General features: G+C 39.7%; 1 protein-coding gene across 2 annotated transcripts in view; it reads left to right on the plus strand.

Annotated features, from left to right (window-relative positions):
* Positions 1 to 14,226, plus strand: part of AGTR1 (angiotensin II receptor type 1) — a 49,125-nt gene extending 34,899 nt beyond the window's left edge. The window contains exon 3 of one of the 2 annotated variants that reach the window (XM_081063439.1): positions 12,225 to 14,206. In XM_081063439.1, the coding sequence (XP_080919565.1) occupies positions 12,265 to 13,344 (1,080 nt within the window). In that variant the 5' untranslated portion in view covers positions 12,225 to 12,264 and the 3' untranslated portion in view covers positions 13,345 to 14,206. Of the gene's footprint in view, positions 1 to 12,224 lie in introns of both variants that reach the window. The other variant, XM_081063438.1, reaches the window with a different exon arrangement.
* Positions 14,227 to 14,519: the final 293 nt, after the last annotated feature.

Here is a 14,519-nt window from a genome sequence, read left to right on the forward strand (position 1 = left end):
GCAAGACCCTCCACCAGCAGAAAGGTTACAACTCACTTTGTTGTGATACTTCCTTAATAGTGATGGTCTGGAACTGAGTCCACAATATCTCTGAGCTATGCCTGTAGCTGGTTTAGACCTTTAGGTTCCCATAACCACGCTCTTGAGTCTTTTAACTCTGGCTCTCACAAAAGTCAGTGTGTACCCTCCCCCAGGTAGATCTTCATTCTAATGGATGCATGGGGGTGGGTCTCGCCCACCCCACTTTAGTTAAAGAAATTCCAGACACCTATGAGTTGGTGCAAGTATTTTACTAGGTAATATCCTATGGGTCTTCCCATGACACTTGTCCTAAATGTTTCAAAGAAATATACAGTTTACTGCACTTAGGTTTTGAGGCCTCAGAAGAGCCAAATGAAAACATTTTATAAAACGTTTATAGCTGAGGGCACTTGTGTTGTTTGCTGAATTTGGTTTTGCCTGTTAGAATAATCATCAGTATGCGAGGTCGTACAATTAAGTTCGCGAACTCATCCTAGAAAAAATGTTAGATACCTCATTGCTGAATATCACTATGTCACCTTCGAAGTACTCCCCTTGGGAAGCTAAGCACCGACGCCAGGGCCTCGTCCACCCTTCAAAGCAATTTTGGAACTCTTTTTCTGGAATGGCCATCACAGCTGTCATCGTGTTATGTTTGATGTCCTGAATGTCATCAAAGTATCTTCCTTTCAATATTTCCTTTATGTTTGAGTAAAGAAAGAAGTCATTGGGGGCCAGATCAGGTGAGTAGGGAGGGTGTTCCAATACAGTTATTTGTTTACTGGCTAAAAACTCCCTCATAGACATGCCATGTGAGCTGGTGCATTGTCGTGATGCAAGAGCCATGAATTGTTGGCAAAAAGTTCAGGTCATTTAACTTTTCCACACAGCCTTTTCAGCACTTCCAAATAGTAAACTTGGTTAACTGTTTGTCCAGTTGGTACAAATTCATGATGAATAATCCCTCTGATATCAAAAAAGGTTAGCAACATCGTTGCAACAAGTTCTCAAACATAATTGTCACACTGCATATAAACCGTAGTTGTAAATTAAGATGCTGATGGGCAGTGATTTTAGCACTTCAGTGTACATTACAATCACCTGGAGGGCTCATTAAAACTCAGATGGCTGCACCCCACTCACAGAGTTTCTGATTCAGTAGGTCTAGGGTGGGGTCTGAGATTTGCATTCCTGAGGAATTCCCAGGTGACACTAGTCCTGCTGTTTCAGAGACCACATTTTCAGAACCATTGCTACACGGTAGGTGACATAAGCAAAAGAACACTAATGCTGTGGCCCCGAGTGGTGATGGAGCACTTGAAGTGTGGCTAAGTTCAACTAAGATGTGCTGGGAACAACCATTAGACTCTGGATTTGGAAGACTTGGTATAAAAAAAAAAAAAAAAAAAGAATATAAAGTAACAAATAATTTTCTATTGACTACATGTTGAAATGACAATATTTTGGATATGTAGTCTTAAATGACATATAGTAGCACAATTAATTTCACCTGTTTTTTACTTTTTTAATGTAGCTACTAGGGAAATTGAAATTACATATGTGCTCATAGTGTATTTCTTTTGAATAGCACTGACCTAAAGCATCAGAAAATAGTGAGTGGTGGGGATTAGTGAACTGTAGAGGATTCAAATCCCCAAAGCTGTAAATATTTTGAGGGACAAAGAAAATATATCTGTTGGCCAGATTTAGCCTGAGGGCCCCACGTTGTACCCAAACATTTGCTGTCACAAGTATTACATGTAGAAGCTACACAGTACCTATCATTTTGCCTTTCTTTCATCATTAACCAAGTGCCTCATTATAATTCTTGAAATAAAAGCATTTTAGATTATACTAAGGAAAATATGTCTGCTTTTCGTAGACACAGAGAACAGACTGGTGGTTGCCAGAGGTGGGGGGTTGGGGACAGGCAAACTGTGGGTCAAAGGGTACAAACAGTTATAAAATACACAAGTCATGGGGATGTAATGGTCCGCATGGTGACTACAGTTTATAATACTGTATTGCATATTTGAGTGTTGCTAAAAAAGTAGACATTAAACATTCTCCTAATAAGAAAAAAATCCGTATGTATGATGACAGATGGCAACTAGACTTATTGTGGTGATTATTTCACAACATATACAAATATCAAATCATTATGTTGTACACCCGAACTAATGTAAGTTCTATGTCATTTATACCCCGATTTAAAAAAATTTCTACTGAACCTCTGAATGAAAAAATTTCAATTAGTCTTTTGAAATTCTGAGCTTTCTTTTACTAAATTTATTTTCAAAGTGCTTTTTTTATGTATTCCAAAGACATTACTTTTTACCTTTATCAGTGTATGAGAACAGGTTTTGGTATTCCCACTCTAAATATTTTGTAATATTTAAAGGATAATAAAGTAAGAGATTAAGCTACTTGCATATGATTATGCTACTGGTTAGTGAGAGAAAAGACTTTTCAATAGGACTCTAGTTCAGTGCTTTCTCTGTCAGTCTGTTCTGCTGTCTCTCCATTTTAACAGCACTTTAATGGTTTGTTTTTTTTTAAAAAAAAAAGAAGAAGAATACATACAAAACTGTTTGAAAAAATGTAACTATGAATAAATCAAATAAAATTACTGTCATGCAGGGTGTCATGCGGGGTCTCTAGTCCCACTCCCCACATAAGAATGCAGGACACGGTGAGGCCAAACAGGAACACCCACGGAGCCATAGATAGGGGAGTCATATCACTATATTCTCGCTGGCGGCTGGGTTGGAGACTCAGGAAGCAGGAGCCACACGATCTGCAACCTGCTGTCCACTTGTCTCTGCCAACCAACCTCACTTGCTAGCTGCAATCAGCCTCTCTGCAATCCACAATCCACACTCTGCCCTCCACGTTTGCTAGCTCAGCCACCATCCTCTTGCTAGCCCCCCATCATCTGCTAGCGTAGCCACGGCAGTTATATTAGTGGCCAATGGCTTACGGGTTACAGCTGACGGCCAACTAGCCAAAGCTGATGGCCATTTGATCACAGTTCATGGCCATTTACTACCCGAGTGAGGGCGAGAGCCTGAAAACTGCATTCCTGGCTCTGTCCCCACAATTACTCTTATGGAATTCAATTTCTCAGGACAAAAGTCCATTTAGCTCTTCAAAACATTGACTAATATAATACTTCAAAATGTTATTCTATTAATAAATAATATATTACTCTGAGGTTCTTTTATAATTCTCTCCCTTCACATCTGTTTATATCTGGTCAGCTGAACCACCTTAACTAATTCCTGAACTTTAAAGTTGGATTTCCCACAAAGAATCTGAGAATAGGTTCATTTTGTATGAGTTATTTTAACAATAACACATCGTGCCAGCTTTTTCATAGGATGGCGTAAACTTGAGTGCCTAACTTCAGGGTATGCTTTTAATTTTGATTTACAGCCATGAACCAATGTCTTTAACCTTTCACCTGGTATTGCCAATGAACAACAAAGGGGATTCCTGAGAAGTTCAGAGTCTTTGGCCATAGATGGAATGAAACCAGCTAGTCTAGCTAGGGCCCGAACCTGTAACCTTGACCTAATTAACCTTGGATCACAACCAGTTATCCAAATGTTGTGCTGGGGAAACATTCCTTTGAATAGATAATTTTTTTAAAGGGAGGGGGAAAAAAACCCACTGTCACTATAATACAATTATCTTTTTTTTTTCATGAATATCATCTTTATTGTTTTCTGTTAACATTTTCTATCTAGAATGTGATGTATTTTTTTAAATTTATTGGGGTGACAATTGTTAATAAAATTACATAGATTTCAGGTGCACAATTCTGTAATACATCGTCTATAAATCCCATTGTGTGTTCACCACCCAGAGTCAGTTCTCCTTCCACCACCATGTATTTGGATCCCCCTTACCCTCATCTCCCACCCCCCCACCCCCCTTACCCTCTGGTAACCACTAAACTATTGTCTGTGTCTATGAGTTTTTGTTTCTCATTTGTTTGTCTTGTTCTTTTTGGTTTATATACCACATATCACTGAAATCATAGGGTTCTCTGCTTTTTCTGTCTGACTCATTTCACTTAGCATTATACTCTCGAGATTATCTTATATGGAGTTTCTTTATTCATCTTCATTAAAAAGTAAAATTATGTTCCTTTTTTTAAATACAAAGCATTCTTATATTTAATTATGGAATGTTATATCATTTGGCATTAGTAATAGTTATATTGATAATAATTAGCTGATTTACCAGGTCACTTGTACTTGTCAAGCCATTATTACCTTTGTCTTCAAAAGATGTATTCCTATTTAAAAGAAAGATTATGAAATGTCAGTGCTTCGGGAGATTTCTTTACACATGTACCAGTTCCCTGAGGATGGAGAGGTCTAGAGAAGCTAAGTGACTGGCTCAGGGTCACCTAGCTAGTGAGTGGGAAAGCCAAAATTAGAACTAGTCTCATTACACATTGTGCAGGACTAATTAGTAAACTATCATTTGAAGACCTACTGCAATCAGGACATTGGGAAAGTTGGGGAAACATATACAATATATTGAATATTTAATTCTTCCAGCTTCATTTAAAATTTATGGTGATGTGATTTGTATAATGTTAAAAACTTTAATCTGAAATAAATTGCTATGTGGCCAATAATCTCTAACATGAAATGCATAATACATATAAATTCTATAATAGTATCATAATTTCTTAAGGGTATAAATTAATTAGTGCTTCCTTTCCTGCCCAATAACTTTCCTCATGCCCCATAAAATGGAAATTGAAATGAGATGAGCAGTTTCTGCTGCTGATTTAGTCTCAAAGAAGGAAATTGGAGTGGCCTCCCAAGTTTAATAAAGCAACTATGGTTGACCAAGGGGCCCACCTTTTTTATCAGATGTAAAAGAAAAGCTTGTGAAGAGTCTCCAAGAGCCATATTATTAAAAATGATGTTTCCTTCCCTTTGATGTCTAAGATGCTGATCCTTTGAAATGCGTTTATGATTCCCTCAAGGAAATTCTATGAGTCCATAAGTTTGAAGAATTTGGGAATATGCTAGGACAGGGGTTCATTTCTACATAAACTTTCTTCCAAGTCAGATTTATCATCCTTTCCTCCTAATCCCCGGAGCCCTGCTTTGTCTAGGCTCATTAGAATGGCCCTCTATATTTACCATAACAAGAATATTTTCTACTAATACTAACACATCGAAGGAAGATTTTTAAGCACATTACTAGACGTAATCGCACATCTTTCACCCCTAACTGTTTCTCTTTTCCTTTTGAAATTTAAAAAAAGAAATCGTACAACACAAACAGCCAAGAGCTTCGGATAGAAAAGTACAAAGGGAAATATAGGAATGAAGACAGTCGTTCAGCACAAATGAGTTGTTTAAACCATCATTTATGATAGGTAGGAGCTTCTGAAGTGGAGATGGATTTCTTTATAGTTTAATGTTACATTATTAGATATTAGAGTATTGAATAATTTCCAAGAAGCTAAAATTTAGAATTAACGTTTTACTTTCCTTGAAATGTGTACCCTAACTTGAAAAGAACTTCTGAAGATCCTTTCATAAAGCTGAATTTCTTAAGTTCTTGGGCAATTTTGAATGAAGCAAGGTGATGGGGGGGCAGTTGAGGATGACAGAATACTTCACCACCATCACCACAGTCGGTTACAATTGGTATGTGCAGAAATAAGAAAGCAGCTCGTGCTGTTTTCATTTCTTGTGAGGGCAGGCCACTGTGGGTAATATGGACTTGGGAAGAGGGCCCCAAACTGAGACATAGCATGCAGCCATTCTCTAGGTCTGAGGAGATTGATACTTAAATACTTAATTAGTATGGCATTAATCATTTTAATAAAATGTTTTGTATTAAGAGAAATGATCATCCAGGAATTTCAGAAAAAGAATCACCTCTAAGGAAGTTAGTCTAGGATTGCCAACCAAGAGCCTGACATTCTCCTGTCCATCTGACTTGAAAACAGGTCCAGTCACTTGTCCAATATGCGGGCTCTCTGCCATGTTCCCTTCTTCGTGGCTGCCAGCATGGAGGAGAGTGCTACCCGGAAAGACTTGGATGCCTCATCAAAGGGCATGATGGGGGTGGGGGACAGGAAGAGGGGCAAGACTATACTCCAAAGTTTATTGGGTCCAAGGAACTTAAGTACAATCTCCAAAGAATGTGCAGGGCAACTTCCAGTCAAGGTGAAGACAATGGACTATGCAGTTATGGACATCCCCCTTCTTTCTGTAAACACATGAAATATCAGATCATGGCCCTAAATGGAAACTGCAGGAGCCAGAGAAGAACCAGTACCAGATACACAGCTGAGATTAGGGTTTCCAGCCGGGAATTCCCACCCGCTGTCGGGAATTTTTTTCACTTTTCTGTTCCCAAATCCCAAGAAAGGGGGTCAGGAAATCGGGAAAATCGGCTCCTTAAACCCAGGTGGTTGGTAGTATCGGCCATCACTTTGTAGAAATGATTCATCGTGGAGAACAGAAAACAGTTTATATCTCCGGGTTCGGGAACAAGAAAGCGAAAACAATCCTGAGAACGGGCGGGAATTGCCACCCAGGAACGCTAGCTGACATAAAGCTCTAATGACTGCGAGGATGGAAGTCAAGACCACAAGACTCATGTACCGAGGGCAACTGAAACTGGGTTTCCTGGTTAAAGCCAGGAACTGGAAAAGTACTGCCTATTGTGACCAAATACTAGAAAACTAATGTAGACGAGCCAAAATTTAAGAATGTGTGAAGAGTTTAATCTGTAGTATCTGCAGATAAAGTATGGGATTGGAAACTAGGCTGGGAACTGGCATTAAAAACTGTTCCAGATCAAGTGAGTGTTTGTATGCCCAAGCAGAACTTTCAGAGCCCACCACCATCCAGACATTAAGGCCTTCTAAGAAAATTATTTCCCACTGACCTCAGAGTCAAAGATTACAACACCTAAGATGAGGGCAAATACCAAGAAAGAGCCTCTACCAAGTAAACAAATAGAGCTTATACCTTAAGGAACTACAAATAGTAAAGCAATTAGACAGGGACTCTTAACATACAGATGTTCAAACTGTTTAGGGAGAAAAGGGTAGAAATAGATCCCATAAAATAAGAGCAGGAGGTTTAGAAATAAGAACAAGTAGATTTGAAAAAGAACACGTAAAAACCCTACAATTTTAGTGCTCCTTCTACGTCTCAGTGAGCTCACAAATGGATGCTGACTAACAGTTGTTCCCCACAGAATGCCGCATTCGCTACTGCAGGGGAGCACAGAGGAGCGGAGGCGGTTGCATTCTAAAGTCTGAAGTATAAACTCGAAGCAATAAAGAGAATGACTTTTAAATAGGATGGTTTATTGAGCTGTCCAGCCTTACAAGCAAATGATGTACAAACGCTGGCCTACTCTTTTTGATATTTGAGAAAGATACTTTGATAGAAGATTATTCGAAAATATAATTGTTGGTCTTTTAGTTCTCTCTTTATTATAATAAGGAACTATGGGGTATTTTTTTTTTCCTTTAGAGTGCAGACATTTAAAAAGACTCTTGAAATGAACAATTTTATTACGTAAGACCTTAAGAAGGTATTAATATTCTAATCAATAGTCTTGGACAGATATTCTTAGAATTCAAAAGGAAAAAAAAAATCTTCTTTCTTACGCTTGTTTTTAAGAGCCCAAGAAGCTGTCAAGGCATACAGGTGACTCCCAGGGGAGCAGGCGGTAGATTAACAGGGAGAGGCATCACGAGCCAGCCTTGTGTTTGCAGCGGACTGAAAGTTCCCACCTGACTCATGGCAAATTTATTCAGCTGCTTACAATTATTTTTTACTCATACTTGGGAAGAACAATAGCTTAGTATTTTTAGCCTTTTAATGGCAAGAGGAGGAGATTACCAACAGCAAAGATTTAAATAAAGCACATCTATGAGACACTTCTGTTTGAAAGATATGCCCGGTACTTTCACGTTATCTCATCTAATTCCTACAACAGTCATGTGCAATGAGGTCATTGTTCCCATTTCTTACAGAAAATGAGGCTCATGTTCAGAGAAATGGGGTGACTGACCCAGAGCCACACAGATTTGTAAGTGGCACAGGAAGATTCCATGACAAGTCTTTTGACTCCAAATCCCATCTTCTTTCCCTCAAGAGAAAATGGTTCTGTAGAATTCACATAAGCCACAAATCTTGGGTGGAGGCTATGGTGAGACCCAGACAGAGGGAGAGGTGGAGCCCCTGGAGTTTTTTTCATCAGTATCCTACCTACTTACATACTGGGAGAAGAAACAGGATGAAACTAAAATGGAGCTGCTTTCTGGGACTCACAAGTTTGGTTCCTAGTAAAACACATCATTTTGTCCTTCAGCTCTTCACCAAAACGGCATCCTTTCAAAGAAAAAAGAACCCTGCTTTTCCCCACTCATGTATCATCCATGTAAGGTGGCTGCCAATACTAAGTTCAATTTTCCCTCCTTCCTGAGAACCAGGTTTCCTAGGAAAGCCTATCAGTGGGAGAAATGGGTGAAGGGGGGGTGGCAAAGTTAAAAAGAAAAAAAAAAAAGGGGGGCAATCATTATAAATGTTCACACTAAAAACAAAAGAAAGCCAAAACGAGTGCAGACCAGAGAATGACATTTCTTATTTCTTACACATCAGTAGGGCCTGTTCTCCTCCCATCCAGTGCACCTTCAGACCCCATACCCCGGCTCAGACACTGGTGCAGTGTCTGTTAAGTTTACAGGAACAGTTTCCCATAGATGATGCTGCAGACATTTGTAAGAATGAAGTGATGACACATCTCTACTTCGCCTTGGCTGGCCAGCTGGTTGGTTCCCTTTAAGTTCTAACCACTCTGTTTTCCACACACCCTCCGAAGCCAAATGCCACCTTCTTAGGGAAGTACCCATGATCACCCCCTACACCACCACTACCAGGCTGGGTCAATGGTTTACATAGAACATTCCACAGGCCTCCTGTATGGTAAAGTATTCAACACACTGGAGATAATTCTGTCTTTAAGGGTCCTGTACCCCCAGCTAGACTCGAATGGAAGAGAAGGAGTGTGACTTTATTCACTATGCAACCCTGAGCCCAGCACACAGTAGGTGTTCAATGAATACAGGATGATGAGTGGATGACTACCCACAGAATGCACTATTTGCATTTCTGCTTCTCTGCACTCCCCTCGCCCCCGCTGTTTCCATCACTTAAAATTCTTCTCCCCCTTTCCTCTACCCTCAAGTATGAGGAAATTTGTTTCCTTATTAGGTAGGAAGTCTTGGCAATTACTTATATAAACATTTATGTAAAATGGTCTTAGGATTAGTATAGTCAGTACTATGTTCAGAGTTTCTCAAGTGACATAGCCATTAAAATAAAATATGCCTCACCGAAATTTCCAGGGATGTTCTCTTAGCTGTTCAGAGCAACCTTTACATGTTCAACATTAGTCAGTCTGGACTGATGGCAACTGAAAGAGAGGCTGACCTCAAGTCTGTGAAGAAACTGCAGTCCCAAACTCTGTTTCTAAATTGGTCGTTTTAAATGCAAACTTTTTCCCATAGAAATTCTTTTTATAAATGGTGGTTACAGTTTCAGCCTGTCAATAAAATTCTGCCTGCTTTAGATATAGGATTAATGAACCCAACTTTAGCTGTGTGCTCTCAAAGGAGGGTCAAGAAAGGAAAGAAGGGGGTGGGGGGGAGGGGGGAGATGCAGGGAGGGAATTTCCTCCTTGACTCCAAGCTCAGGCCACCCGAGGGATCCTAATGCATCAAATTTATTCTTTCCGATCTTTTAGTGCCCTTGTGCCCAAACTGAAACAAATATTTACCTCTGCCCTAGTTTTTCCTTATGGAGTTCACCCAGGCTGTTTTAATCTTTGAGATTCTTTAACCTTGACATTTTAAATTTTTTCCTAGGCAAAATCCAACTTATCTCAACTAGATGTTAGCAGAGAAAATAAGTAAATGAATCCACATTAAGATATAAATGACTGCTAGCCAATAAACCTTTTATGAAACAATTTTTAATAGAAAATATTTACTGAAATGAAGTTATACTTCTAATTTGGAATAATTTCAGTAATTATAATAAAATGTACTGAGAAATCAGCAAAGTGTAGGGAAATCCATCTGGATGAGAAGAAAATAGGTCATACCTCCGTGAGATCCTAGCCTTAGTTTCTGTTAAATTATTCCTTCTTTTCATCTTCTGATTGGTAAACCACAGGTTTCTTAAAGTGTCAACAGCTTATTTTTGTTTGGTTTGTTTTGGTTTGGTTTGGGTTTGGGTTTCTCATCCAATTTGAGGCCCAGGTTGACTTGGAGTATTTTCTGAGATTCTTTGAGGAGCAGAATGGAAATTGATTTCATTACCCATAGAAATTAGTCTCAATAGTCTATACTATTAGCTTTTAAGTTATATGCTATTCATTCATTCGTTTCTCCACTCACTGTCTTATTTATCAGACATTTATCATATGCCCCATGGGATGTGCCAGGGCCCACACTAAACAGGCCCTACCCTCAAGCAGCTGACAAACCAGCGGAGAAGACAGATATGCCAACAGAGCATCATAATACAGTCTCAAAACCTGCATCCAAAGTGCCAAAGCAGCTCAGAAAATGGAACAGCCAATTGCCCACAACAGTCAGGAAGGCTTCTCAGAGGATGGGACATTTGCCAGTTTGCAGATGCTAATGTCCCTATGAGTGAGAAGACAAGAAAGGGATTTAGATTATATAAAGCTGAGTGCAAAGGGGACTTGTTGATGAGACTCCCCAAAGCACAGATGGAGAGAATAACTGCCTCTGCAGGGGAGGCAAAGTAGCCCCTTAAGAACCCCTGTTCCCAGTTACCTCTTAAAATCTGCCTCCTTGAGTCTCATCTCTTTCACAGCAGCATTTTGCGCCCAGGTGGACCCTACCTTAGGCCAGTGTGTTCATCCAGCCCTCCCAGATGCAAACACTGCTGTCCTGGGCAGGCTAGTAGTGTCGCACCTGGTCCTCTTGCCCAGGAAGCGTTGCTGTGAAGAGAATGCACAGCCATGCTCGCTAGGGACCCGCTCCTGCAGTAGCAGTAGGACCTTCACCTGGCACCACTGCCCCGCCTGGCCAACCGCGCCTGTGCCCAGGGCTGGCCTTCCCCGAGCGTGCTGGTGCCACATCCTGTGATGCTTCCCTCACAGCATCTGCAGTCTCCTCCCCGAGGATTCTAGGAGGAACCCTTGTCTAGAGCAGAATCTATTGATGTTTTTCAATCACATCAATGAATAGTTTGATTGTTGATTATGTCAGATATTGAGCAAATATTTGCATTAGTCTTTATGGAGCTCATTCCTAAGCATCTGATTCTTCCTAAAATCCTAAAGAACTGTGGCTATCTCGAGCCCCCACAAAGAAACATGATTGATTGATAATTCTGACCTAATCTATTCACTTGACATCCTTGTTATACAAATAGTTTACCTTAAAGTTAACTCCAGAAATACTTGGCAGGCACAAAAGTTAGGAAATTCAGGCCCTTTTGCTAGACTGAGTTGGAAGTTAGAGTCAGTGGTTACGGCCTGTAGCAAGCAGCCTGGAATCCATGGGAAGTGCTAGTCCCCAGAGTCCCGAGCCCTCCTTCTATCCCCTCTCAAGACAGTTCCCCCAATAACCAATTCCTCAGAGAGACAGCTATTCTGACCACTTAAGGGAGGATGCTAATAGTTTTCATACTTAAGACTGGGAGATGAGATAAATGGTTTACAAAATAAGATGCAGATGTGTTACACTTCTGAGGTTAAAGACAAATTAATTACTTAGCCTTGCTTACCTCAGGAAAATTTCAAGTCTTTCTGAATAATTTAAGTCAGTAGTGTTTTCTGAGATTTAGATTATGTTTTCTAAAATCACTTTGGAAGCTAGGATTTACTTCTAAAAAAAACCCACAAAGGACCTAGAGAAGTTTATTCATCTAAGCCCCCACTTCTATTTGGAGGATATTATCACTTCCTAGAAAAACAATGTGTTCTAAAAATTAAGTGTGTAATCTAAACTTTATCAGGTCACAGTTTTTCTCCAGAAAAATGTGACCTAATTTTTTTCCCTTAAGATTAAAGTTGAGTTACTGAATTTATGATTGAGAACTGAAACTTTGTTTGTAACTGGAAGTTCATTTTTTTCTTTACTTTTCCATTTTCTTTTTCTTCAGGTGCGTTTGTGTCTGAGACTAATTAACCCAGGAGATCAAAATGATCCTCAACTCTTCTGCTGAAGATGGTATCAAAAGAATCCAAGATGACTGTCCCAAAGCTGGAAGGCACAATTACATATTTGTCATGATCCCTACTTTATACAGTATCATCTTTGTGGTGGGAATATTTGGAAACAGCTTGGTGGTGATTGTCATTTACTTTTACATGAAACTGAAGACGGTGGCCAGTATTTTTCTTCTGAATTTAGCCCTGGCCGACTTATGCTTTTTACTGACTTTGCCGCTGTGGGCTATCTACACCGCTATGGAATACCGCTGGCCCTTTGGCAACCACCTCTGTAAAATCGCATCAGCCAGCGTCAATTTCAACCTCTACGCTAGTGTGTTTCTGCTCACGTGCCTCAGCATTGACCGCTACGTGGCCATCGTCCACCCAATGAAGTCCCGCCTCCGGCGCACAATGCTTGTGGCCAAAGTCACCTGCATCGTTATCTGGCTACTGGCTGGCTTGGCCAGTTTACCAACTATAATCCATCGAAACGTATTTTTCATCGAGAACACCAATATCACAGTTTGTGCTTTCCATTACGAAATGCAAAATTCAACCCTCCCTGCTGGGCTGGGTCTAACCAAGAATATACTGGGTTTCTTGTTTCCTTTTCTGATCATTCTTACAAGTTATACTCTTATTTGGAAGACCCTAAAGAAGGCTTATGAGATTCAGAAGAACAAGCCAAGAAATGATGATATTTTCAAGATCATTGTGGCAATCGTGCTTTTCTTTTTCTTTTCCTGGGTCCCCCACCAGATATTCACTTTCCTGGATGTGCTGATTCAGCTGGGCATCATACATGACTGTAAAATTACAGATATTGTTGACACCGCCATGCCCATCACTATTTGCATAGCTTACTTTAATAATTGCCTTAATCCTCTCTTCTATGGCTTCCTCGGGAAAAAATTTAAAAAGTATTTTCTCCAGCTTCTGAAATACATCCCCCCAAAGGCCAAATCCCACTCGAGCCTATCAACAAAAATGAGCACGCTTTCCTACCGCCCCTCAGATAATGGAAGCTCATCCACCAAGAAGCCTGCCCCGTGTGTTGAGGTTGAGTAATGCACTTGAAGTCTGTCTGAAGTGATCTGAAAAAAGGAGCAAGAGAAACATTCCTCAACCGCACTTCACTACCAAATAGACATCAGCTACTTTTCAGAAATTTAAGGGAGTGGACTGCCTTTTGACTGCATTGACTTCTCACCTCTGAACAAAGCTTTTCTTTTCCTTTGCAACAAAACAAAGCAAAGCAACATTTTGCCACATTTTGCATTAGATAGAGCCTGGTTGCTCAAAGAACAATGTCAGAAACTGGTCAAATGGGTTGATTTGGAAAATTTTACTTGCAGAAATGCCATCTCCTCAGTCCTCTTGTTCTGTTATTTTTGATTTCCACCTAAAGGTATTTAGAATATGTTAAACGTGTAGAGGAGCAAGACAATATCAGAGCTCAAGGTAATTTTCTCCAGTTTCCAAAGGGCCACACAGCTTTTGTGCTTATTTAGCTATTAGCAACTGTGGTCCCCTTGTACCTGCTACTCCATATTTTGTACACAGACTTGCTAAGCAGTGGCTGTCAAGTGTCAGAAACTTGTGCAGTTCAACTAGTCTCTTATTGGTTCACACTGCCAAAACATGCCAGCTAAATGGCTTATTTGTATAACGATGTTTCTAAAGCCAAGTATTAAAGTTAAACTCTTTGGTCCCAAGTAGTAGTGTCTTCCTAGTCATATTAGTTTCATTTCACATGTGAGAAGTATATATTTTTGTGGTAAAAAGATTATATGTCATAAAGTATACCTTACTGTTATAAAAAGTATATATTCTACTTATATATGTATATGTATATCTATATATCTAAACTGTTGTTACTTGATTAAAATCTGGTAAAGTTATATTTACATTAAAATAAAATAACTTTATTGTAACTTAATCTTCATTACTTAAAATAGGTACTGATTATTCAGCTTCAGCTTCAGGTGTACACTGCAGTGGTCAGGCAACTACACTGTCCATGAAGTGGACTCCCTAATAAGACAAGTGCCCATCTGACCTCTTACAAAATCTTTACATTATTGATTATATTCCTCAAACTGTCTTTCATATCCCCGTGGCAATACTGTGGCTACCAATTTGTGCTTTCTAATCCCCTCCCCTTCTCCTTCATCCCCACCCCGCTCCTAACTAGCAACTATCAGTTTTTCCTCTATATCCCTGAGACTATTTCTGTTTAGTTT

This window comes from Rhinolophus hipposideros (genome assembly GCF_964194185.1).
Source record: "Rhinolophus hipposideros genome assembly, chromosome: 2".
Classification (NCBI taxonomy): domain Eukaryota; kingdom Metazoa; phylum Chordata; class Mammalia; order Chiroptera; family Rhinolophidae; genus Rhinolophus; species Rhinolophus hipposideros.